The sequence below is a fragment of the Canis lupus genome, chromosome 18 (genome assembly GCF_011100685.1).
Source record: "Canis lupus familiaris isolate Mischka breed German Shepherd chromosome 18, alternate assembly UU_Cfam_GSD_1.0, whole genome shotgun sequence".
Classification (NCBI taxonomy): domain Eukaryota; kingdom Metazoa; phylum Chordata; class Mammalia; order Carnivora; family Canidae; genus Canis; species Canis lupus.
In genome coordinates, this window is record NC_049239.1 from 10,932,851 (window position 1) to 10,960,107 (window position 27,257).

The window sequence follows — 27,257 nt, forward strand, 5'->3', positions numbered from 1 at the left end:
GTCATCATGTGAACTAGGCCTACTCTACGGGTCATTTTTTTTTTGTTACTTATTTTTTTATTTTTTTTTTACTCTGACATGCCTCAGTGTGATTTTCTTCATATTTATCCTGCTTGGGATTAGAGCTTCTTGAATTCGTGGGTTGAGGTATGTCAGTTTTAGGGAATTCTCCATTCTTACCCTCTTTAACTGTTGATCTTGCCTTTCCTCTCCATTTTCCTTATTTTTCTGGGACCATAATTGTTAGCCCATTTCCCTGTGTTCCACATATTTCCTATTCTTTTCTGCATTTTTTGTTCATTTTTCTACTCTGGCTTTCTTTGGGATATTTTTTGACCTGTTTTACACTTCACTAATCCTGTCTTCTGCCAAGCCATCTGTTGTGTTCTTAGTTTCAGTGACATTTCTCACTCTTAAAATTTCCATTTTTTTCTTTTTTGTGGATTACAGTTCCTTGTTGAAAATTTCTATCTTTTCGTCTATTTTCTCCGTTTCCTCCATTGTTTCTTTGAACATGTGAATCATAGTATGTCAAGGAGTTTTTGCTAACTCCAGGTCACCCATGGGTCTGTTTTTATGGTCTTTTTTTTCTCCTTGATTTTTAGTTAGTTGGTCCTGTCCTATGGCATACCGGGTGATTTTTTAAAATTGATTTTATTATTTTTTATTCTCAGTATTGTAAGTGAAAAGGTTAGAGGCCCCAGTAGTTTTCATACTCCAAATAATTTTCTTTCTCCCAGGAGTCACCCTTTTACTGGACAGGTAGGTTGGGGGTTATATACATACTACCTTAATCCAGTCGGGGTTTGAACTGAGTCAAAGACAGATTGAAGTTTTAGGAAGCACTTTTTTTTTTTTTTGTATCCCCTGGAGACCAGGAGTTCTAGTTAGCCTGTAGTATTCATCAGGACCTCATTTGTTGGTAATTCCTGAACTCTGTTTTTTGTCTCTTCGAGCACATCAAGGCAGTTGGTTTGCATTTTTCAGGCTTTCTGTTTAGTGTTTCTAGCCTCATGCCCCGTATTCCTTTGGGAAAAGTGGCTGTGTAACAAGCTCCCTTCTTTGCCTTTCTCCTTCACTAGAATCTTAGCTCCTCAAGCCTCCAGTTTCGTTACTCAAGCCCAACAAGTACTGGAAAGGTTTGCTGCTTTTCCTTCCCTTAGCAGTGTCTTCTTCTGAGGCAGAGCTTGGGTTCTCAGCCTCTTGTCCTGCACCCCGAATTGGTCTTTACTTCCAGGGAGAATGACTGGTGCATGGCAACTCCCCTCCCCCATGCTTTCTCCAGTTTTTCCACCATCCTGGAATCTTGGCCCTTCTAGCTCAGGTAGCTTCAGCAGCCCTTTTCACTGACGCCTCAACTGTTGCTATATATTTCATTAAGGCTTTCTAGTTGCTGGGTGGGAGCATTGGCATGCCTCTCTCTATTCAAATGTTAGCTGGGAAGTGAAGATGCTACAATAATTTTGAAGGGAATGTCCGTGAGTAGATTATTTTTATGAACTTCTGTTTTGGTGAGCTTTATCCTGTCACAGTTGTTGGTACATGCACATTTTATAGTTTCTCATTATGAATTGATACAGCAAAATAACATCTTTTTCTGAATCATTGTAATAATTTTTATTATTATCCTTGATTTAATTCAGAGCCATCATAGTCAATATAGGTTCCTAACTTTACTCCATAACTGTGCGGATTAAAGATATCCTAAGATACGCTGTATCAATAGTGAGGTTAAACATATAGTTAGTAATAATGCATACAAAATGGTTAAGACATTTTAATGCATTTAAGAAAATTTTTTTAACATTAAATTTATTCAGCTGAAGGTAAACAATATGTTTTCTCACAAACAGGAATGATCATGGAGTAGCAGTTTTTAAAAATATCAAAATATTTTTATCTGAGGGTATAAATATATTTTGTTGGATATAAAATTTCTAGTTTCCTTTCTTTGATTTTTTGTAATTATATTATTCTAACTAAAATGAAATATTCTCAAATCTGACAAAAAATATTTAATCTTGAAACACAAAGTCTTTGGAGGTTTATTGTATTACTGTCTCAGCTGCTGTGAGCATTTTAGATCCACGAGGTCAAATTGACAAGTATTTTTGCCCACACATCTTTTATTGGCATATGTGGCCACATAGTTTTGTATTTACCCTTAGATGCCAAAGTTGAATACTGTCGGCACTAGGTATGTATACTCCTGTTTTCAACTTTTGAATGTTTTCTGCTGGTGAAGTTGTAGCAGTTGATACACCCAGTTGGAAAAAGGAAACATGAAGATCTTACCCTTGAGCTGTAGTTGTAGTTATTGACAATCAGTGAGGAAGCCATCTCTGGGTCCCCCTTAAGAAATATGTTTTGAGTCTGACTATTTCAAATGAATCTGTGATGGCTGTCATTTTCTCTGCTTTTTGTGCAGGAAGAAGAAAGTGAAGAGGAACCCAAACTGAAGTATGAAAGGCTTTCCAATGGGGTAACTGAAATCCTTCAGAAGGATGCAGCTAGCTGCATGACAGTCCATGACAAGGTAAGGTAGCCCTTCTAGAGGATTCTTCTGTTAAGTTGTTTCTCTTGCAAGTTTGTTTATACTTTGGAGTCTTGATGCTCTTGGTGGTGGCTTTTTCCAGTAATTGTGTCTTCCGCCCTCTCTTCCTTTCTTCGTCCTCTCCAACAAAAAAATGAAAACAACAACCAAAGACATTGTAGTATGTATTTGTGTACACACACACACACATACACACACGCACGCACCACATTGCAAGAGTGTATAAAGTAGAATTTAGATATGAAAGATTTATAGCAAGTAGTTCTTGGCAACTCTATCACTTTAAATTCCTCAAACCCTAAGTAGTAGAGTTGAGAAGTGTTAAGATTGGAAATGGTGTAGCGCTCAGTACTTTCATAAGAGCAGAAGAGATTACATTGAAGGTGTTAGGAATCAGTAGAAAGACCCCAAATGATTACTCATATGTCGTATGAATGAATTAAAATATTCCACATTTGAATCTTTGTTGTAACAAATCAGGTTCAAGTCCAATTTCCGTACTGTGTAGCACCCTTAGCCTGTTCTTGGACCAAAACAAAATGTGTTGTGAGAAGAGTACTGGAGGCCACACAGTGCGAACCATTGCCCTCTTCCTGATGGGCCCCAAGAGTGAGGCAGACTCCTCAAGTGTGATCCATCTCCTGGCTTTGCCCTGTGTTATCAGCAGTGCCTGTGCCTACCCTTCTTTTTTTACTCCATCCTGCTAAACAGATTCCTGGACTCAACACATTGATAGAATGTTTGTTCTCTCTTTAGCAGAAATGCCCTCGTTTGGGGCACCTCTCATTTGGCCTTCCCATTGTGGCCACGTCCCAGATTCCTCTTCACTTTGTTTCATCCCCTGAAGACTGGCCTTGTAGTTCTTGTAAACCTCTCCTTCCGTCTCGCTTCATCTCTCCCTCCCAGTAAGGCCACGTGGATGGCACTTGTGCCTGGAACTTGAGGATCTTTCCATGTCCTCACTCTTGACCCCTTTTATCCCTCAAGCTTTGGTATTAATTTTCTGACTACCCTGTTCTGTGACTTTCAGGAGCTCTGATCTTGAATCCATTCCTTGCTTAATTCCCTGCCTCTACCAAATGGTTAGCTCTCCTCTCGCTTTACCAGTGTCTCCAGTTCTTTTACAGCCCCGTCCTTTGTCTCCCCCCTCAAGCCACTGCAAACCCTGTTATGGATTTGTTCTTCGTTGGCCCTGTTAGTCCTCAGCCTGTCTTCTCAGCCTCTGTCCCTTGTCTCTGATGATGCCATTTCTACATAAGTAAGAAAATCCAATCTCTCAGGCCTGACGTGCCTCAGCCCCTGACCCCTTTCCCAGCCCATGGAATTCATGCCCATCCTTCCCCCTCGGAGGCTTCCTGCCCACTCTTGTTCTGCACTGAACTTCATATACCCCCTTCCCTCTTAGTGGTGCTCACCCTAGCCCCATGTCACTGCTAACCTCTTTCAGGGTCTGTAGGTTTTCCTGTCTTGGGTATTGCCTAGAGATGGACTCCTACCTTGTTTACTTTTGTGTATATGGCTTTGACTTGGCGTAACAGTTTTGAGGTTCACCTGCCATGTAGTCTGGATCAGTCCTTTGCTCCTTTTTGCTGCTGAACAGTATTCCATTGTATGGGGCAGACAGACCACGTTTTGTCTGTCCATTCACCAGCTGACAGATCTTTTGCTGCTTTTAAAAGTGTGGATCTCCCCTTTCTTCTATACAAAAGCTTTGGGAGAAGCTTTCTTAAGCCATTCTTTTATTATTCTCTTGATCACTTCTGTGATTCCCTTCTGGTTCTTTCACTTTCTCCTTACCTCCACCTTTCCCTCACATGTTGGTTTTGCTAGGATTTGGTCCACTGCCCACATTTCTTTGTAGTTTGTACTTTTCTTGATTTTAAATTTCCAGACTTCTCTGACCACCCATCCACTGACGCCTCCCCAGAGTAGTGTGCTGCTTTATCCAGGTGCCTCTTAAAGACTTCTTCCTTTTGTTCTTTTCGCACACCCATAACAAACTCATGTTCTTTTCCCTCCGTAATCTCACATCTATTTTGTGTTCTTTGCCCTATTTGGCGGCATCACAGTCTCTTTCGTCATCTAAGCCAAAGCTGACTCCTCCCTTGCTTCTATGCAGTCCCCCTCCCCCCAAGTCCTGGTGATCCCCCTGCCCCTCCTCCCCTCGCCTGGAATCAGACTTCTCACTTTCCTATCTAAACCCCTCTGCTGCCTGGTTGCCATGATGATCTGTTGAAAATAGAGGTTTAAAGCTCTCATGTGATTTTCACCACCTGCTACATAAAGTCTCAGCTCTTAATGCAGTAAGGCCCTCTGAGATCTTGCCTTCTTCTGTAACTGACTTTATGTCTTACCACTCTCTGCTATATGGGTGGTGGTCTGGTTGCAACACTTGGCTGTTTTTACTCCATCCCTTCTGCCTGGATTCTCCTCCATCCCACCTGCTTGAGCCCACTCCCATCCTGAGCCCTTGTCTTTCACTTTAGGCATCTGTCATTTCTCCCAGAACACACACACACACACACACACACACACACACACCGCTAGCCAGTCTACTTTCTTGCAGATTTGCTTTGACTCTGGTCCATCCACAACACTCCTTTCCACTAAAGTAGTCTTCCGGAAATTCGAATCTGATCATGTAATCCTCCCTAGAATTCTGTATTGGTTTCCTGATGTCTTCATGATTTCGACACCCTTTCCTTTCCTCTTCTGCTTTCATCTCCATAAATATTCAGGTGCTTCCTATGAACCAACCTTTCCAGACTTATCACCAGTCTCTTCCACTGGGCACAAAGTGGATACTCTTGCCATATATAACCACTTGTAGTTTCTTGACTTTGTTCTACTTTTTATGTGACTCCATGCCTCTGAGCAAGTTGTATCCATTCTGCCTAAAATGTTCTTTCCACTAGCCTGTTCCATCTGCCTCAGGTTCTACTGTGTAACTCCTCCTTCAGTTAAGTGCATCTGATACCTGCCATGTTCCATAGGGTTTTGGAGATGCTGCCATTTTAGGCGTACCCTTTAATTTAAATTCAGTTCATCAATCTTTTTAATCTATCTCCTTTATGACCCTTTTAGGTTACACCTACTTATTACCTAAGCATATATGGTTGAATCTGAATGGATGAAATGGAGAACACAGTTTGCCTGCCCAGAGATCAAACTTTGTTAACACCATAATTGAACCAGCTTGGTCAAGGAGTCTTCTGACAGTGGGAACTGTAATCAGTGCTGACTTTTAGAACACATACTCTTAATCTGATGCCCATGTTTCTATTTATGAGGCTTCTGATCCAATTGAGAGAATCTTGGCTCTTAATTCAGGCCCTAGCCCTGCCACCCGATTGACTGTTTACAGGAAGTCACACCAGCTCCCAGGATTTAGGTTCTCCTGTGTAGTTAAAGCCCTCCCTGCTCTAATGTTTTGAATACTTTAACTGCTGTGGGGAACTTAGATGATACTATACAGCTGATCACATATGAAATGGGCTCCTTTATGGTGTCCAAATGACTGCTTGTCATTTCTTCTGCTTGTTTACTTTGCACAAAGTCCACTCATTCAGAGTAGAAGCAGTTATGCTAGTGAATGGGATGGGTCAGAATGGACGTCCATCTGATAGTTTACAAAAGGAGTCAAGATTCTGTATTTAAACGGGAAGGGAGCTAATTAAATTATGCTTATTCTTTGCCCATCCTGGATTTTAAGTGTTCTCAGGTTAAAAAAAAATTAATAGTTACTAATAGTTACAAGAGCTCAATGAAGGTTTTAATGCCTAGAAAGAGTCACATTGAAAGGATTTGAATTTACTTTTGTGATTTGTGGCCAGTTTTGCATTTTTGTTATATTTTTGAATAATCAAAAGCCTTAGTAAGTGAAAGTATGACTCATCAGTAATATCAGGACCTGAATACATTTTCTAAGACCTATACAGTTATCTTATCAAACTTGGGTTTTTTCTTTAAAAGCAGTAAAGTTGTTTATTTTTAAAAGGCAGCCATAATTTATTGAATCCAAATGATGAAATGTTTTAGTAAACAAAAGGTAGCTTGTCGTAGAAACCACTGCATTTAAAATTTTTTTTAATTTTTTTTTTTTTTTTAGCTAAAGCAATGGGGAGGGGAAGAGCAGAGGGAAAGAGGATCTTAAGCAGGCTCCATGCCCCAGGCATGGATCCCACTACTCTGAGATCGTGACCTGAGCCAAAATCAAGAGTTGGATGCTTAACCAACTGAGCCACCCAGGCACCCCCAAACAACTGCATTTTTGTTCAGAAGTACAGTAATTATGGTTTCAGATTGAAACTATAAAATCGAAATAATTACTTTGTTTTCTATCTTAAATATTAAATGAATCAAGCTAGTAATTTCAAAAAAGGAAAAAGGAAAGGAATTAATAATATTTGGGTACTCTGCATAGAACTTTTAAAACTTTTGATAGAATCATTGTAAGTATCATTGGAAGTTCAAGAATGGCCTTCACAGAGGTATTAGAGAATCACCCAGTACTGAAGCATTTTTAGGATCCAAGCCCCTTTTCTTTTTATGAGAAGAATCAATACTGTTAAAAAAAAAAAAAAAAAAAAAAAAAAGAATCAATACTGTTGAATATTTGGGGTGCAGTGAGCTTTTAAGGTTCATTTTTTTTATCATAGCCTTGGAGAGAGGCAGATGTTTGTTTTTAGTTAGTATTATGCATGGTTTTTTTAAATTATTATTCAAATATTGTCAGAGTCACCGTGGAGAAAAAATTACAACCATCTGAGCCATCTGAGTCCTCTGTTTCTGATTAGAATGTTCCTTCACTTTGAAGGCAATGTCCCAGTTTGGTTTAAATATTCAGACTAATTTCCCCCTAGAATTACCTCTTGCCCCTTCCTTTGCTGGGCCCAGGCATCCTGTTTCCAGCAGGCTTGCTGTCTGCCCTGGATGAGTAATCGGCATGGCACCCGGTGCATTCAGGCAGGCCTGTGTGGTGGAATCGTCATACCTAGTTATGTCTGCACACCTGATGTTTTATTAACCAGTATTGATTTTTTTCCCCTGGGGACTTTTTTCTTCCTGAAAAAAGGCAACCTTGCAGGAGTGAAAGGCATTGCAGGGGATGAATTTCTAATGAACCCCTTCTTTCCCTTCTAGTGACTTCTCTTTAATGTAGCTTCATATTTTAAGTGCCTGAACTGAAATTTCATTTTAAGCAATTCCATTTTGATAAAATCCTTTTAAATCTGGACTTTCTGTAAGGTTATTTTTATAAAGATTGTGCTGCTTGACTGAAACGCTTAGTAGCGCCTGTAAATTTGAGCATTTCATTATAGGTTGCAATGAAGCATGCTCACTTGCAATGAAATACATAGAATTTGGAACCATTTGAGTAATGCTGAAAGAAGTAAAGAAGAAAAAAAATCTCATGTCATATTTCAGGTAGTCCTAAAGTTTCTTCGTGCTTGTTTAGGGTTAGTTCAAAGAATTAAAGGAACAGTGGAAGTTACAAACTATTTCAACTATTTCTTATCATAAAATGAATATGTAGCTCATTGGTTATTTTGTGGCAGGAAAGGATTTTTTTTCTTGCATTAGAATGTAAACATTTACACTCTGTATTCTACATTAACTTTTATAGAGGTATCTAAATGCTAAATGATAATGTAAATACTTCCAAGCTTTTTTATCTCTCGGCATAACTTAGATTTTCTTTTCTAAAAAACAGTCATACTTTGTCATGTGTATATATTTGTTAAACTTAAATGCTAGCACAGATTTACATTTTTGCTATAAATTAAGGGGGGTTTGATCATTCCCTTCTGACTCTGAGCTCAACTGTAGGCTGATTGTGCTTTCCTGGCTGCAGTGGAATTTGTGGCCTCACTCCATCAGGCATTGTGTACAGACTGCATACACACTGTTAGTTGTCAGTGGATGAGGGTCCTCATGAGTCATTCTGACAGCTAGCTTGCACTCTCACAATAAAATAGGCCCTGTTCTGTTATTTCCCTGCAGCTGGAAACAAGCCTTCTCCAAGGAGTGCATATCTTCCAAGGCATTGCAGATCACTTACACATTCAGAGTCTTGACTTTGAAAATGGTTTGATTTACTAAATGTATACTAATGGCACATTAACAAACTGACCTCTCTGTCCTTCTTGCAGTTTTTGGCACTGGGCACACATTATGGCAAGGTGTATTTACTTGATGTCCAGGGGAACATCACTCAGAAGTTTGATGTAGTAAGTATACAGTATGAAATAATGTATGAACTAGACTTTGTGCTGAAAATTTGTGCTTTACAGTATTGGTTTTAGCAGTTTGTGGTAATAATCTAAAGAAAGTGCCTTTGTCAATTAAATCAGAGTACTTAGAATCAGAGTAACTCTGAATTTTATAGTATATGCTAAAAATTTATAAAGGTGAACGAAAAGTGAAAGAGGTCTATACATTTAATATTTTAACTGCATATCTTTCTATGTAAACCCCATTTAAAAATTTATTTTTATAAATCCATTGAATTGTAATTCTTTAATTGTAGTCATTTTGCCTTAAATGGAATATTAAAATGCTTCTATATGTGTTCTTTTAAATTAGAACAGTGTGGAATCTCTAGGCGAATTGTTATTAAAAGAAGAATAACTGCTTTTATTAGTGAATACTGGCCCTAATTTATATACAGGGGAAGTTGTGAAATCCTTAAAGTGTGAAGCCCCCTCATTTGGTCAATTGTCAGTACATGTCTCACCATCTTCTGTAGATGCCAAAGGTAATTGAAGATTGATTGATCACCTTGCTGGTTCAGTTTATTTCTTCTAAATATAGAAGGCTAATATTTTATGTGAATGTTTTGGTGCTTGGATACTTAGGGGATTATATCGATTAAAGAGCTAGGCTTTTTAATTTTTTAATTGTGATTTGGAATAATCGAGGATGAAGGAAAGGTGGAATTTGAAGCTTGACCCTGGTGTTTAAGATGTACCTTGAAAGTTTCAAGAGCGTCTGTGGTTGTGTGCGTGTGAACATTCGGAGTGAACAGGGTGCTCATTTGAGGGGCAGGCAATACTTTTTCAAAGACAGCATGAGCACTTGTTGAAAGACTGATCTATTATAAGGCATTGGTGCAGTTTATAAAGGAGACCACAGTTTCTGAAGTTGGCACATTGTATATGAAAGGAATAGGTTGCTTCATTTTCCTTAAAAGAAATTGAACCACTGAATGTTGACAGAATCTTGGGAATAATAGTCCAGGAAGGGACTCAGGCCCGCTAATCATACTACTACCTTAGGCAAATTGTGGGTTCTTGTTTTGCTTCAGCATCTTTCAGACAAGAGGAATAAATGTTGGAACCTCCCTGTACCTCCTAGACACCCATCTTAGTGACTTAAACGTTTGTTCTTTCAGTCGCCATCCATTCAAGAACGTGTAGCTGATGCTGGGAAGAACTCTTTTTTGGGGTGTTATCTGTATCTCCTCACCATAAAAGCAAACACAAACAAAAAGCAAAAAGGAACAACCAAAAAAATCTCACCCAACTGGTCTCTTGAACTTTCTGCTCTAGGTAGAGGATTATGTGATGCTCTGCTTCTAAAGACGTCCTTTAAATATTGTGTAGAAATTACAGTGCTTGATTGTTGAGGTTCATGGGTATACCTGCTGGGTCCATTGCCAAAAGGGAGGCCAAGAAAAATGCTAGAGGAGTTTATTCCTGTGTTTGTTCACTCATTCATTCAGTCTTTGTGTCTACTCAGTGTGAGCCTTCCCTTATCCTTTTTGATGTCAATTTTATGTCAAGTATATCCTGTATCCTCTTTTAGGTAATTTATGGTATCATCTCTAAATTTGCCCACATTGTTTCCCCCCCTTTTTTTTTTCCAGTCTATCTGTATGGCATCTTGAAAGTGAAGTTCTTTAGAACCTTGCCTGTCAACCTGCCCCCCCCCCCTTTTTTTTTCCTTTCCTTTCTTTTCCTGGCAGGAGAGGAAGTTGGTTTGATGGTATTATGTTTACCTTATCAAAGAATTTGATAGTCTTCTACAGAAGTTTTCCATGAGACCCTAGCTTCTTCATGACCATTATTACCATAGTAGGCTTATGGCTTTCATGTGACAAGTTTCATATTGCCCTCTGTTGAAAAGAAACCATAGTCTACAGCTTCTCATCTCCGAGTTTTTTTACTATATTATTTTCCTGTATCTGATGATCTGATTGCTTTGTGGGGCTCAGTATCACTCCTTTTAAAAAAGGATTCTTTCGATTCTAAAAATACTAGTATGACTTGAATTTGCTGCTTTTCTTTGAATATAATGGTTGCCATTTTAATCCAAAACTTTATTCTTCATTAGAAATGCAGTGAGAGTGAACACATATTTTTAAAAATTAATGAATAAACACTTTCAACTTTAGTTTTCACTTCTAAGTGGGAATAATTGAAACAAATGAAAATTAGATAAGATAATAATACCTTATGTTTGCATAATGTTTATTCCCACACGCAATATCTCTTCACCCCAGTCACTGCATTTATAGTTTTGATCATGGTAGTTTTGTTTGGCACAAGGGTGGGGGCGTGCAGGAATCTCTAACAAAGTTCCCAAGGGATTCTGCTATTTGAGCTGAGATGGAATCATTATTGCACTAGAGGCGGTCTGACTTTATTTTAAATACATATGAGGTAAAAGAAATAAACAGATCATTCAGCATGTTGAAGAAAGATATTTGTTTTCTCATTAATATTTCAGGAGAAATACTATGTGGCCTGCAGTTCCACTTGTAGGTATACATTCAAGACAAATGAGTGCAATGTGTATGTACGCACACACACACACACTCACACACAAAACATACATATAAAAGAGTGTTATATTGATTAATTCATAATAGCTCCAAACTAGAAACCACTCGGATATTAATCATTCATAGAATGGATAAGTAAATTGTGGTATATTCTGAGCAATTAAAAAGAACAGATTGTACGTGTAACGACACAGATGAATTTCACAGACTTAATGGTCAACCAAAGAAGCCAGACACAAATGTGTACATGCTGAATGCTTCCTTTTATATGATGGTCAGGAAAAGGTGACACTAAACTATAGCAGTAGAAGTCAGATATTATTATTTGACCTGGGAGAGAGCACAGGAGAATCTTCTGGAGTGGTGGTAATAATTTCTATTGTGATAGCTTCCCCTATATATACATATGTAAAACTCACTGAACTGTATATTAGAGATTTGTGCTCTTTAGTCTGTATTTTGCCTCAATAATATATACACAGAAGTACCTGTACACTTGTATGTATCTGACCTTGAGCAAAATTCAGAATTCAAATTATCCTTTGTCTGTTGAAGCAACTCTTCTCCTCACTTCTAAATATGAGCAAATTGGTAAGTTGGTCTCCTGTACAGGAATCTTTATATGAATGGATCACGTCACTGAGATTATTCCTACACCTGTATATTCTTCTACAATTACATTAAAAATATAGATAGAGAGGATTCTGTGTTACCCAGCTATCTCTGACTGTTATTTTGTTGCTTGAGAGTGAAAACCACTGAAATGTTGCCTTATTTTTGCATGTCGATAGTCATATTTCAGGATACTTAAAAGAAATATCCAGATATGTTAATGTTTTAATGACAGAGGTGGATTTTTTTTAGAGGTCATTGCTAGATATCAGTTTATATTAATGCAGACTTAATTGATAAAGTTCACTTCTCCTTAACTCACAGAGTCAAATGAAAGGCCTAGCTTTTCAAATTAAGTGCTCATGTTGCTAAGAGAATTGCCTTTAATATAGATCAGGCCATATTCCCCCGAATAATGGCTGTCTTAATGCTTACACGGTGTATAACATAGGACTTCAAAATTCTTAGGGGATTGCGAATATCTTTTAAATGTCCACATAGTATTTGTGCCCGTATAATGCCATTAAATCATTGTAGTTACTTTCTCTTAAATACCTTCCACTTTCCTAAGCATATTAACTTATGGCTTACTGATTAGGAGTGCTTACTTGGAAGCAATGAACAAGTTATTTTGGAGCATTATTCCATATGTTTTAAATCTTTGTTCTTTTAAGTGCACTAGAGGGAGAGCAGAGAACTCCACTGACCAAACATAAATTTTTGCTGTTTACCTTCATGTGTTTTTCTTCTTTTGCTTGAAATGGAAAATGATACGGCTTTGCTGTCTCGGTGCCGTGGCAGGAGATATCAGATAAATACCTATAAAATGGATGGTTACAAAAGGAAAGGGATAAGAAAACAAAATAAAACAGAACAGGGGCTTATTGGGCATTTTGTATTAAGATAAATACCAATTTTTTTTAACTAAATCTCTTAAGAGGTAGGTTCAGGATTCTCCTTGAACTCCACAGATAGCAGAGTCTATTGATGTTTCTATTCCTGTTGTTTTATTTTTTTTTTTAAATTTAGGATTAAACTAACATACTGTATTTCTTACTGCTAATCTTTCATACTTCCTCATGTTCATATGCTAATAAAATCTCTGATCTCTAGCAGAATTTAAAGTAGATTTGCAGGACAGTAACTTAACATCCCTTTCCTAGAGGGTCCTAGTTTCTGTTTATCCCCTGCTCTCGCCCCCATCAGTCTAGTTCCTGTCTCCAAAAACACTGGGTGACTTCCCAGGTGGAGTTGTTACTCTATCTAGCTCAGCACTCAGGACCCTGGTTGGTCAAGTGGCCAAACCTACCTTTGTGATCTTCCTTTTAGTTTCTTTGTCCTCCAATCATTCTGATACGCTCACCATTTTCTGAGTATTGCCTCAGACATGCATGTTTGCTTCCATGCTTTTCATCACATCTTTCTGGAATGCCTTTCATCTTTCTTTCTGTTAGTTCCATTCTTTCTTCTGAGATTTGAACCTAAACTTCTACTTTTGGAAATTAACCCTTTTATTCAGTAGTATTTATTAAGTGTTTAACATGTGTGTAGATTTTTCCTAGTCACTCTGGATAATGCAGAAAGTCATCAGAGTTTAGAAGCTCAGGAGACTTAGATCATTCTAGATATAAAAGATGCCAGGTACGGAAGCCTGAAGGAAATAGGACTGGAGCTGCTTCCGGTCTGTATTCCGTTGCTCTCTACATGCCTGCTTGCCCTGTGTATTCGAGACCTCCTTCACATACCTAGACATTCTGATCAGGTTATTTCCCCTACCTGAGTGTGAAGGGGTGTTCGTGTGATTGGTTCCTGGCCTGTGAATGACCATGGTGTCATTTCTATCTCTGGCCTTTGGAACTTGGCCATCTTTCAGATTGCGCTCCTGCCCTTCTGCTTTCTTTGGCTTAGAGGAGTTCATTTCTGATATAGATCAGCTCCTCTTTCCTGTGTCACTGAGACGTAAATGTTGTTTGTAGGATCATCCATCTTTTTTTCATGTTTCAGGGAAAAGGGCTTATCTGCCCTTTTATCTCTTGGCTAAGGTAATCCTGAAAAACTTAGTGTTCTCTTAAGCTTCTTAGACTGCATTTATAATATTCACAAATACCTTTTATCCTCAGCATGATTTGATCTCTTCCTCCTTTGTGTTATTGCCGCATCTCGATCATGTGGTAGTTTTGTTGAGATTATTTAGCATCTGTCATTCTTCCCATAGAATGTGAGCTTCCTGAGGGCAGTTTCTGTGAGTAATTTATCTCTGCATCCTTGGTGCTCAGCATAAAAACTGACAAATAATGAGGAATTGATACAAGTTGGCTGAGCTCTAATAATTTCAAATCTGTAAACTTCCTTATACCTGGACTGCTTTATACCTTTCTTTGCCATATCTGGATTGTTGTGTCTACATTATGGGAAATCATATGGACATGACCATTTATTTGAGAGTGAATACAGATACCATGCATTTGTTATTGCCCTGAGGAGCCCATCTATTTTGGGCTCCTTATGGGGTCAGAATAATATTGGGGTGACTTCTTCATTAAAAGAACCCTTAGAGCAGATCTAAAAATGTAAGCATTTAACAAAGAAATTCTGCTCTCCTCTTGGTCTCATGGCACTTACTTATCAACCTGAAGTAAATCCCATCTATAGTATGCTCTGCCAGATGTGGCATCATTACTTGGGAAGCATGGCATGTATCTTTTGATATTATCAAAGTGGTACATTGTTGACTCAAATGTGCTAGTGTCTGTAATATCTGTCTAAGGCTGATTGACAGGTCTCAGAGTCTTAGGTGTTGAAAGAACACCTTCTATATTTGGACTTCTTCTATATTTGGACTCTGTATTTTGAGAGATAAGAAATGTGTCAAATGAGTTAAGAATTACTTAAGTGGAAATCATTCTAACTGATGCCAAGGAAAATCTTATTTTCAATTTTATGCATTTTTGTATTAAATCATCTCCAGTTTGTGGATTTTTTATAGGTAGCTTGATAACTTTGGTAGCATCTATGCACAGAGGTCTAAGAAAACATATTCAACTTTAAGGATTCTTCTCTCACTTAGAACATTTACAGTGTTATGCTTGCAAAATGTTGTAATATAGGACTTTTTGGTGGTAACTGCATTTGGGCAAATACCCCTTAAATAGCTGAAATTTAAAGTATTTCTTCACTGAATGGTATCATCCTGGAATTCCACACATTTCAAAGTCAGAGTTGTAATGATTTTAACTTTTTGGAATATGACTCTGAACTGGGTAGTCGACTGGGGGCCTGGCAGAGAACCTGTGGATTCCATTCTGTAGTAGAGTGGGTCCTCCATTCTGGTGCTGCTTCTTGGGAGTCAGGTGCCTATCAAAAAGTGAGCACATCGAAAGGATTATAAACCGTGTGGAGGCTCAGGAGGTGTGATTAACTTTGCAAGTGGGAGAAGCTGAAAATTTCAAGTGAGCATTTTTCGATTGTTGGAGTGAGTCTGGACAGGGTGATGCATTCTTCTTACGAAACAGGGAATCTGAAAGGGCAGGGAACATTTATCACAGCCTTTTTACCTATATATATATTTTGTTTTTTCCACTAGTGGCTTGAGAGTTGGGGAATGGAAAGGGAAAAAATGATGAGATGTAATGAGAGACTTCAGCAGGTTTGGCAGAAGGGCCAAAGGAGAGAGAAGGGAAGTGTCTTCATGGTGACTGGCTTTGGGATTGGGAGTGTTTAAGAAGTGAAATGAAACCATTAAAGTGTGATGGTAAATCATACGTCATGGCCCAGAAGGCAGGGGTTTTTATATATGGGCAACATATGAGTGTCTGTGTATAGCTTGATAACAAATAATTTATACCTTGAATTAGTAGTATATTACTTTTTCCTTAAACAAGCTCTCATTTTCCATTCGAATAGCTTTGCTTTATTAGCCTTCTCTAGAAATTATTTGGCTGAAATTCACAAGTATTTTTTATTTGATAGAATCATGATATGTTATGATAATTGGGAATCTGCAGGGTATTTTGTCATCTCTCCACCCAAGACATGAAATTCTTGAAAAGCATTCTTGTCATTTGCCTGATGAGTCCTTTTTTTTTATACTTCTAGTAAGGAGGAACTTAATACTTCTGGGAGTACCAATTAGGTTTTGTTAGTGTAAATTGATAGCAAGGGAAAAATTCATATTAAAAACTAAGTAAAATGGAAGAATATATACCACCAACAACCTCTTAGAATGGCTAATGTGACAAAGACTGACCATACTAGGTGTCCGTAAGCATGTGGAAAAACTGGAACTCGCATACACTGCTGTGGAAATGAAAAGTGGTAGAACGATTTTGGAAAAGCAGTTTAGTGGTTTTCAGAAGCATTAAACATAATACCCACCCTATGCTCTCTTCTTTTTACCCTGAGGAAATGAAAGCATATGCTTGTACAATGGCTTGCACATATATGTTCATGTCAGTTTTATTTTGTCACAGCCCCCAGCGTGGAAACCATCGATATGTCCGTCTACAGAGGAATGGATAAACAAAATGTGGTATATCCATACAGTGGCATTCTACTTATTAATAAAAAGGATTAATTTTTATTAATTAAAATTTATTTATTTTTTTAATTAAAATTTATTTTAATTAAATTTAATTAATGAGCTACTGATAACGTGCTACAACATGCATGAATCTCAGATCTGTCATGCTAAGTGAAAGAAGTCAGACTGAAAAGCTTACCTACTGTATGGTTGCATTTATATAAAACACTGGAAAATGCAATCAAATCTATAGTGACAAAAAGCAGATAAGTGATTGCATTGAGAGAGGCAGAGGGCTTATAAAGTGGCATGAGGAAACTTTCAGGGCTGATAGATATATTCATTATATTGATTTTGGGGAAGATTTCACAAGTCCATATGTATGTCAGGACTTCTCAAATTTACACTTTAAATATGGCAGTTTATTGTGTTTCAATTGTATCTGAGTAAAGCTGTTAAAATTAATAACTATGAAAAGACAAGCTACAGAAAAAATGGAATAATGTGTTTTAAGAGGTGACATTTATATATCAAAATATTTGTTATTTCCATTTATGGAAGCCCAAATTGTGGGTATTCTTTAAAGTGCCTGACATTATAAACAGCACCATACAGAATGGGATCTAGATTATCTAATTACTGGCTTCTTCTTTGGCTTTTCTTTAAATTATGAGTCAAAAGAAAAATATTGTCTTCTATAAGTTTTTGCATAACTTCCTTGTTTCTGACCAATGAAATATATGGCTGGAGAAAATACCAAAATTTTAGCTTCTGTGACAGGTGGAAGAATTTTGCCAATATATCAATATATTTTTCCTGTTTAGGTTCTTTTTACATAAGTAATATGCTCTGTATTGCATATCCCTTTTTGGGAGGAGAATGACCTTTTATAGAAATGATACAGTGACTGAGAGTGCAGTCAGTGGATCAATGAGTATTTGTTTTCCATTTCTCCATAGCATGGGTACTCTCAGATGGTGTAAAAATGGGCTTGTCTGAAATAATGGAATGAGTAGCTTCTGTGCTAAGTATCTTGTTGGGGTCTAGCTACCTTTTTGGCAGAAAGTCTACCAGAGTTTTTCTACTTTTAAAATAGAGTTTTATCTCAGGATTAAATGCCCTATTGGGTGGTGAGGTAGTCTAATCATCTAATTCCGTTTTACATTAGTGGAAACAAATTAATACATTAGGGCACTTTGTTTGCCCAGGGATGGAAACCCAGCTTGGCCAGGTTTAACAGTGGGAAATACTGGCTTCTGTTGTAAATCAAGTTGAAGTGGGGATACCAGGCTCAACACTGTCTCACAGTATCCATCTCTGGAATAGGCTCACTATCTAGCAGGCACCATGGTCGGCCCACAGCCCAACACTGATGTCACAGCACTGTCATCCTCATAAGCGACATAGGACTTCTTCAGTAACTGGCAAAAACCTACCAGGAAGGGCTTTCATGGGCCTAATGGGGTTTATGCTTGTACCTGAAGCAGTGGCTACAGGTGGCTTAGTAAGATACTCTGGCCAGGCTTGAGTTAGGAGTAGGTATTGGATGTGGGAAGGAGGGAGCCCCACTTTAATAGAATTTCTTAGAGTAAAAAGCTGGTCTGTTACTCTCCAGGAGCCAACTTTCTAGTGCCTTATACAGTAACTGAATGATGCTCAACCTAGAAGTGATACCAGGGTGAACGTCCTTGGGTGGGCTGAGGAATCTGGTGACTGAGTCTTTCCTTTGAACACATCTTTGAGGTAAAAAAAATCACTGGTTCAGATGCTGTGAATGCTCATAAGGTTTTGCTACAGCTGCTGCCTTTCAATATACTTAGATTTTACCTAGTTGTACTCCCACCAGCCCCACATGAGAGTACCTCACTGTATCTTGTCACCAGCATTAGCTGTTATTCAAAAGTTCTTTGCCACTTAGATTTCTAGAAAATGGGAATTTATTGATTACTTTGTATTTTTCTTGTTACTAATGAGGCTGTTTACTCTTTTGAGAATTGTTAGTTTGTATACTTCATTGGTATGTGTGTAAAGTTCTAAATTGATTTGTAATTAAAAAGTTCACTGTTTACAAGGAAAAATAACAACATTGATCAGGGTGGATTGTGTGAAGAAGGCTCAAAATCAGAAGTCACTGCAAGTCACATTTAACAGTTGCCGATAAATCTTTCTATTAAATGAAACACTGATGATTTGCTTTTAGGATAACATCCATTTTCACACTAAATTAATACTTTAAATCTGAACTTTATTGTTTTTGTTCATACACTTGTCTTGATACTTTTAAGTTCTGTAAAAGCTGTAATCACAGGGTGTTTGTAGCAAATTTTAACTGCATATTTTTGTTAAAATATTACTTCTACCACGAACTCTAATCAATAAGGAAAATACAAACAACCCAGAAAGAAGCTGGGCAGAGAGATAAACAGGAAGTTCTCAGATGGAGAACCCTAAATGTCTCTAATAACCATGTGAAAAGGAGCCCAATTTCTCTAGTACTGATGGAATAGTTGAGAAAATGTGAAATTTTCTTAACTAATAGATACCATTTTACACTCATCAGTATGACCAAACATTTAAAAGTCTGATGAGTACCAGACACTAGATGGTGGTGGCGGCCAGGGAATTGGGCACTCTCTTCAGGTGGCAGATGAAAGAGTCTGGACACATTTTGTCAGATGAGTGACATATGCCTTCTAGTCATTGGTTTATCTTTTAATTCCACATTTGTGATGTTTTCAGTTCAGAAACTTTGGATGCAATAAATACATATTAATCAATTCATTTATAGTTTGTACTTTTTTATGTCTTCTGAGGGAAAACTATTTTGCCCCTACTAAGTCATAAAGATATACTCTGTATAAAGTTTTCCTTTTTTACATTTAATTCTTCGTTCTTCCTCAAGAAAAAAAAAACCCTCACTTCTGTGAAGAGGAGGATGATTTATTCCTTGGTATCAAGATGGAGTCTGCAGTTCTTGCTTTGCCAGGGAAAAGAAAAATTACACAAAAATTTGCCACCCCCTGAACCTGCTGGCTTCACATTTTCTTTCCCTTTAGGCCTTGACTCGGTTGCATTATTGGGAAACGCAGCTGCCCTGGAACAGATGTGGGAAGAGAAGTGCTGATGGGATTTTTGGAGGTGAAGGCTGACAGGGCAGTGATGCCCAGCAGAAGGGAGGCTGGCCAGGTTCTGGAGTTGGCAGATTGTGGTCCCAAGGCAGGGGTTAGGTAATGTGGTGCTGTGGCGGCCAGCTGAGCTGGGGGTCAGTCTCCCCATGTTCATTGGTTCAGGCAGGCTACTTAAACCTCTCTTTCACTCTTTCTGTGTGAAACGTGCAGCATATCCCACCCCTGAGCTTGTGATTAATTTGAGGATCTTTTAAGATACACATGTCAAATATTAGTGCAAGGCTCAGTGTTACCTATCATGAGGAACCACATCAAGCCAAGCATCTGGTTTCTGCCATTTATGACGCTTGCTGAAAGAACTGTTATTTGTTTAGTTCATTTATGTGATTCACTTTAATGCTGTTTCTTGTATCTAGGGCATACAAAGTTAGAAGAGGGAGGGATGAAGGAAAGGAAAAATAGGAAAAAGGAGAGAAGAAAGAGAAACTTCCACAGCACACTCATTTTTTACTGATTTTGCAGCCTGCTCCATCCGATCCTTTGTTTATTTGGGGCGTGGGTCCCTTTTATAGCATGTCACCAGTAGGTTTATTTTCTATGGTGGTGTAGGAGCACGCTTACTTCTATAATGATGCTCTGTGAAATGTCCCCAGTGCAGGTCTTGTGAGTTGACTTTAAGAGTTTCTTTTTAGTGCAGAGGCATTGCAACTTCGTTTACAGGGTGCTTCTTTTGAGAACTGTTGAGAGATGACAGTCTACTTGGGAAATGCCTTAATGGAGAATTGATAAAGTTTTTGTGCTAGAGAGTGTTATCACAATTTCTATGATGAAAGTACAGCTGCATTGGTGAAATTTTAAACGGTCCTTCTTTATCTTATGTCTGAAAAATAAGGCATTTTCTATGTGATTAATAACTTGGTCTCTGTTAGTTAAACCATATGTGCTGGCCTTTTTAGAGAAGTGGGTTTTTTTTTTTTTTTTTCCCTCAACCTGTGGAAACACAAAGTCTTTACTTTCTCAGATGTTGTTTTAAGGTAAGTAGAATGCATTGTCCAACAGCATTGTTGCTGTTATTATTCAGTTATAAATGAAAGAGAAAGTAAGAACATCTTTACTCCTAAGAGAATTTTTCTTAATCATTGATGTTATCATTAATGTACATATCGAGAATTATACAAGGTTATCCGTGGGCCCTGGTGAGATGTTCATATCAGCTCTGCAGTCGTCATGGATTTGCATTTTGTTGGGTTTTCTGGACCTGCTTTTGGTGATGAAGTTTGTCCTTCAAAGTATGGCATAGCAGATGCTTAGGACTTGGGCTGTCTAGGGGGTAGCCCTCCAAGCCTTAATTCTAAAGACTAGTAATGTGCCTGTTTCTTTTCTAGTTATGTGGTTGCAGGGATGACAATCCCATTTCTGTTACCTTAATTCTTTTTTTTTTTTTTTTTTAAGATTTTATTTATTCATGAGAAACACAGGCAGAGAGGAGAGAGCGAGAGAGAGAGAGGCAGAGACACAGGCAGAGGGAGAAGCAGGCTCCATGCGGGAAGCCTGACGTGAGACTCAATCCTGGGTCTCCAGGGTCACGCCCTGGGCTGAAGGCAGCACTAAACCGCTGAGCCACCCGGGCTGCCCTGTTGCATTAATTCTTAAAGAAAAAACTTATATGCTCTAGGGCAACGTTCTCTGGGGGAAACTGAATTTTATTTTCTGAAGTTGTAGCATTAGAAGCCTGTAGGCTAGGAACTTCAGGGCCATGGCCACCTGTAGAGGATACTCTGTTCATGATGTCCCCTTTCAGCCAAGCATATTTGGGTTAAAACACTAGTACTTATTTCTATGCTAAAGTACTATTTGAAATAATTTAGATAATTTGGGTTGTGCATGCATGGAGACATCTGTGTTGTGAATTACCATAGGGACAGAAGGGACTGCTCTGCCCCTTCTCTGCTGAGGCCTGGCTCCCTGGCCTGACAGCACTTACACTGGCCCCAGCAAGGTTCTGCCCTTGAATTAGACCATCTATCTTTTGGAAGTCCTTGTTTCTTTATCAGTAGGATCGAGTGGGCTAGACAAGATAATAGTCTCTTTACGAATCTAAATACTATAGCCAAGAAAAAGCCCATCTTTGCTTTACTGCAGAGACAAGGCTTTTCCAGGCCCGTTAGATATCATGTCTTTAGAAGGCCCTGTCTTCTCCTCGGGATTTACTTCCAACCATGTGACGTTTATCCTCCATCATGTGCCTCCATTACCTTGTATATCCCCTAGATTCTTCTCTGAGCTTGTTCTTTCTTTTGCTCATTCTTTATATTGCCACCACTATTGGTCAAGTCTTTATTGAATCTCACCTGGGTTATTACACTGAAACCCAGCCGATCTCCCTGCCTCGTGCCCCCCGCCCCCAATCCATCCCTCGCACAGCTGTCCAGACAGTCTTCCCAGGGGAACGCTGGGATTTTGTTACTCCCCTCCCTGAAAACACCTGGGTGCCTCCTGATGCCTGTGGAATAAAACAGAGCTTCTCTCTGCAGCTCTCAGGCTTCCCCTGTCTCTGCTACAGTATTTCTTTCCCTCATCGTGGCCCATGCTCTATCCAGACTTTGTCCTTTGGCTCTTGCTGGAATGTGCTCCCCTGTCTTTGCCTGTGGAAATGCTCAGTGTCCTACCTCTTTTGTGACAACTTTCTTGATGGCCCCACATGAAAGAGTGCCTTTTTCACATATTCATTCACTGATTGCTTCTTATTCCCTTAGTAAACATTTCTGAGTATGTGCAAAGGATATAAAGAATGATAACACACAACCCCTGTTCTCAGGTCAAATAGGTTGTGGACTAGTCATATAAATGCTCCGTGGTTTCATGTGTTAACTTATAAAATACAAGTGTCACAAAGTGCTGGAATCACAGACTGTGTACACAAACACCTTGAAAGCAGGCACTGTGTGTCCACTTTTCATTTAATACTCTTTTATCAGAGAGGGGTTTTGGTAATATTTGTTGCTCTTTAGTTAAATGCATTCATGGGTAGATTTTCCAATATGCGGTTCCCTCGCGATACCCTGATGACTGCGTTTCTTTGGTGGCTCTGCTTTCCTTTCTCTGTCCCTCCTTCTTCTATGTTTTTGCTGGATACATGTATAAGTCAGGAAGATACTAACTCGGCTTGAGAACATAATTTTTATCATACTTCATACAGTATATTTCACCATTTTGAAAACTGTCAATTGTATTTCTTTACAGGTTATTTATGTATATAAGAAAATGTTTATGCTTTGAAGAGTGGTTTTCCAGGAAAGCTGATTGATTTACAACAGCACCACAGACTGGGTACAGTGTCTGGTAGCTGGCCTGGGCTCAGCAATTCTTCTGGTGTGGATCTGAGAAAGAGAAACTTTGCTGGCTCCTTATGCTGTTGCTCAGAACTGATTTCCTATTAACATTTTCCTCCCTCAGCTGCCAAATTTAGTATTATAGACAGCTATCCAAGGCGTCGTAGGGAGGCTTCTCTGGAATGTCTGCTCTGTTCGGCAAACGGACATTGCACGCTCAGGGGAGAGTGAGCTCTGACTGCAATTTGCCATTCATCCATCTCCCTGCAGAGGATGGCTGCAGGTCTGTGGCGTCCCTGGAAGGTCACGGTCTTGAATGTGAACAGCGCGCTTCAGTGGCCTGCACGCCTCCTAAGGGCAAGGACCACATTTACCGTGTTGACCTGGCAGCCGGCACAGTCCCCAGCATGTAAATGAAAGAGGACCAAATAAAGACAAATAAAAGTAGACCAGGAGCCTGACTTCACCTCTGACTGAGGCAGTGTTTTAATCGGTGCCCAGGTTGCGAGGGATTGTGTTGTGTGCGTGTCGTATGCAAGCCTGCCTCCCCTGCTGCCTGCGGGGATGTGGCAGGCAGAGGCGGGAGATGCAGTCGAACGAAAGGAAAACCGCTCTGGGAATCAGCAGCGTGCCGGCTCCTTCAGAGGCAATCCCTTCAAATCCTCCCTGTGCTTTTAAAGGTGGTTAGGATTTAGAGGACGAATGTTGATGTAATAAGTCTTCTGCAGGCTGGAAGGCCGTTCGGCGCTCCTGCTTCTGGGAGCTTGTACTCACCCTGATGGGAGCGGCAGCGGGGTGGGGGCCTCAGCTCCTCACTGGGGGCCTCCTCCCTGGCCAGCTGGCCAGCCGTGTCCAGGGACTGGGGGCCTCCGATGCTGGGAGGGGCCCCTGTCCCGGCTTTGATGAGTCGGATGCAGTGGCCAAGTGCTGCCATCAGCTTAGAGCATCCAAGGCACACTATGCTCTCTATTTATTTGAGAGCGAGAGTTGAGAGAGAGGGAAAGGGAGTAGGGGAGAAACAGGGAGAGGGACAAGCCTACTCTGCATCAGGGAGCCCGATGCAGGGCTCAATTCCAGGACTCTGAGATCATGGCTTGAGCCAAAACCAAGAGTCCCTCGCTTAACCTACTGAGCCACCCAGGCGCCCCTAGATGATACTCTCGAAAGGTTGAAGTACTTAGGAATGTTTCAGCGGCTTGCAGAGACTGATTTAGAAGTGTTCTTATAACTGCAGGAAATTTAAGCTCAAGTGTTAAAACAGCCATGACGCAATGAATGGACAAAATGCTTTTCTTTCCCAACAAGGTGACTCTTCTGGAGAACTTCTTTCCTCTCTTCTCGTTCTCAAGTGGTTTTTACTTCTTTTAGATTATTTTCAAGACACTAGTTAGAGTTTAAATCGTTTTCTTGGGACGTTTATTTTCTAATAGGATAATTTCAGTTTTTGATCTTTAAACTGCAAGTTAAATTTAAGTGGCAAACTTTTTTTTTTTTGTGGAAGTTATAGAATATTAAGGCTATTGGGAGATGGAGACAGTGTACTCTGTATCTTCAGGTAGTCATTTTATATTTACTCACAGTTTTGCAGCATCAGTGGAAAGCTTTGGTGAACCACAAAGCTACTTGAATTACGGGAATGCTCTGTAGTTCAGCAGCTTGTGATGCGGGAAGGGTATTTTGGAATTCTTGCATTAGGAATATAATGGCCATTACCTCAAATAGCAGACATGTAATTGTTCGACTTTAAAATAACTATGCTTAATGTTTTAACTAATACATAAGTTATTTTAAATACTTTTCACTTAGAAATCAGCTTTGTTTATGTAATAGGTTAGTACTTCTTTTTTAGAATATGCAATTTTATTTTTTCAAGCATTGTTGCAATATAACTGACATATAATGTTATATAACTTAAAGGTATACCGTGTTATGATCTGATACTTGTCTGTTTCAAAACGTTTACCACAATGAGGTTAACTTTCACCTCCTGTAATTACCATTTGGTGGTGATGGCGTTATGGTGAGAACCTTACAGCTCTTCCCTCATAGCTAACTTTCAGGTTATAGCATACAGTGTTGTTTACTGCAGTCACTAGGCTGTGCCTTACGTCATCCCCTGACCTTCCTCATCTTATTACTTTGTGTCTTTGACCGGCATTTCCCTATTTCCTCACTCCCTAACCCCTAAACCACCATCTTACTCAGGTTCTGGGAATTGGATTCAGATTCTACATATAAGTGAGATCATAAAGTATTTGTCTTTCTCTGTCTGACTTATTTCACTTAGCATCACGCCCTCACGGTCCATCTGTGGTGTTGTAAATGGCAGGTTTTTTTTTTTTCTAAATGGCTGAAGAATATTCTATATAAATATACATAACCACATTTTCTTTATCCACTCCTCTATCAGTGGACACTAAAGTTGTGTTCATGTCTTGGCTATTAAGAAAAATGCTAGTGAACACAGGGGAGTATAGATCTCTTTGAGATCATGAATCATTTCCTTTGGATATATACCCAGAAGTGAGATTGCTGGATCATGTGGTAGTTCTGGTGTTGATTTTTTGAGGAATCCTCACACTGTTTTCCATAGTAGCTGTACCAACTTATATTCACGCCAGCAGTGCACCAGGGTTCCCTTTTCTCCGTATCCTTGCCAGCATCTGTTATCTGTTATAATAGCTGTCCTCTTAGGATATGGCACGATAGCTCATCATGGTTTTGATTTGCATTTCCAGGGTGATTAGTGATATAGAACCCCTTTCCTGTACTTGTTGGCCATTTGTATGTCTTTGGAGAAATGTCATTTGAAGGCTTCTGCCCATTTTTAAATCAGATTGTTTCCTTGCTTTTGAATTGTATGAATTCCTTGTCGATTTTACATATTAACCCTGCATCAGATACATGGTTTGCACATACTGCTTTCCATTCTGTAGACTGCCTTTTCATTTTGTTGATTATGTCTGCTGTACAGAGCTTTTCAGTTTGCTGTAGTTCCACTTGTTGATTTTTGGTCTTCTTACTTGAACTTTTGGTGTCAAATCCAGAAAACCAAGACAATCCGGGAGCTTTCCCCCCCCTATAATTTCTTCTAGGAGTTTTTATGGTTTCATATCTTACTTTTAAGTTCTTAATGCATTTTGAGTTACTTTTTGCAGTTGGTAGAAGATAAGGTTCAGTTCCATCATTTTCAAGGAATATCGAATTTACCCACCACTTATTAAGGGGATTGTCCTTTCACCAATGAGTATTCTTGAAATACAAGGTGATCATATATGCGTGGGTTTACTCCTGGGCCCTAGATCCTGTTCCATTGCTCTGTGTGTGTTTATGTCAGTACTGTGCTGTTTTGATCAATATAGTTTTGTGATATAGTTTGAAATCAGGAAGTGTGATGACTTAGCTTTTTCTTTTCTTTTCTTTTTTTTTTCTTAAGATTTTTAAAATTTATTCATGAAACACAGAGAGAGAGGCGGAGAAGCAGGCTCCTTGAGGGGAGCCCAATGTGGGACTCAATCCCTGGACTTGGGAACCATGCCCTGAGCTAAAGGCAGACGCTTGACTACCAGCCAGTCTTCTTTCTTAAGATTACTTTGGCTATTTGGAGTCTTGTGGTTTTATATACATTTTAGGATTTTTTTTTCTATTTCTGTGGAAAGGACTGTTTTTGATAGTATCAATTTGTAATTGGTGCTCAGTAGTTGTTTGTAGAATAAATAATATTTCAGCCACATTATCAGGCAAAATTTGAAACGTAACTGCTATGTAGTTGTGCCTCCTTTCACCACTATTTTTCTTTTATTCATAGTGGAAAATAATGACCTTGTAGCTTTTTAAATATACTAATTATTTCTCAAGTTGGAATGAATGGATACTAACAAAGCATTTTTCTTTCATCTGCAGAAACAGCAGCTTCTGTTAAAAGCTGGATTATCACATCATAAACTTCAAATTAACATAGTTGTTAAGGCTTAGGGAGGTAGTATCATCTTCCAAACTTCACAAGAATACTTTTCCTGCGTACTCATTTTAATGATGGAATGATTCTAGTTGGTATCATGGGGGACTGTTTGCCAGATGTGAACCATCGGCACTTCTTCAGCTATTCAAGCCTGATACTGAGTATTAAAAACCTGAGATGAACTTAGAGCCACAGAGAAAATTTGGGAGTTTGTAGTTAAAGGTTAGGTTGTTCTGCCCATAGACTAAGTCAGTGAGAAAATAAATGTTTGTTTTGTAGATTTGTAGAAAACTCATGAGTAGGTGTATTTGTCAGAGACTTCTTAAATCCAGGTGGAGGTCTTGCTCACCTCAGGGTGTATCATCA

The 27,257-nt window shown here is 39.0% G+C and overlaps 1 protein-coding gene across 2 annotated transcripts in view; it reads left to right on the forward strand.

Annotated features, from left to right (window-relative positions):
• VPS41 (VPS41 subunit of HOPS complex) overlaps positions 1-27,257 on the forward strand; it is a 167,783-nt gene that overhangs the window by 33,485 nt on the left and 107,041 nt on the right. For both annotated transcript variants that reach the window (XM_038562670.1, XM_038562671.1), the window contains exons 3-4: positions 2,429-2,536; positions 8,707-8,784. In XM_038562670.1, coding sequence (XP_038418598.1) covers positions 2,429-2,536; positions 8,707-8,784 — 186 coding nt within the window. The remainder of the gene's footprint in view (positions 1-2,428; positions 2,537-8,706; positions 8,785-27,257) is intronic.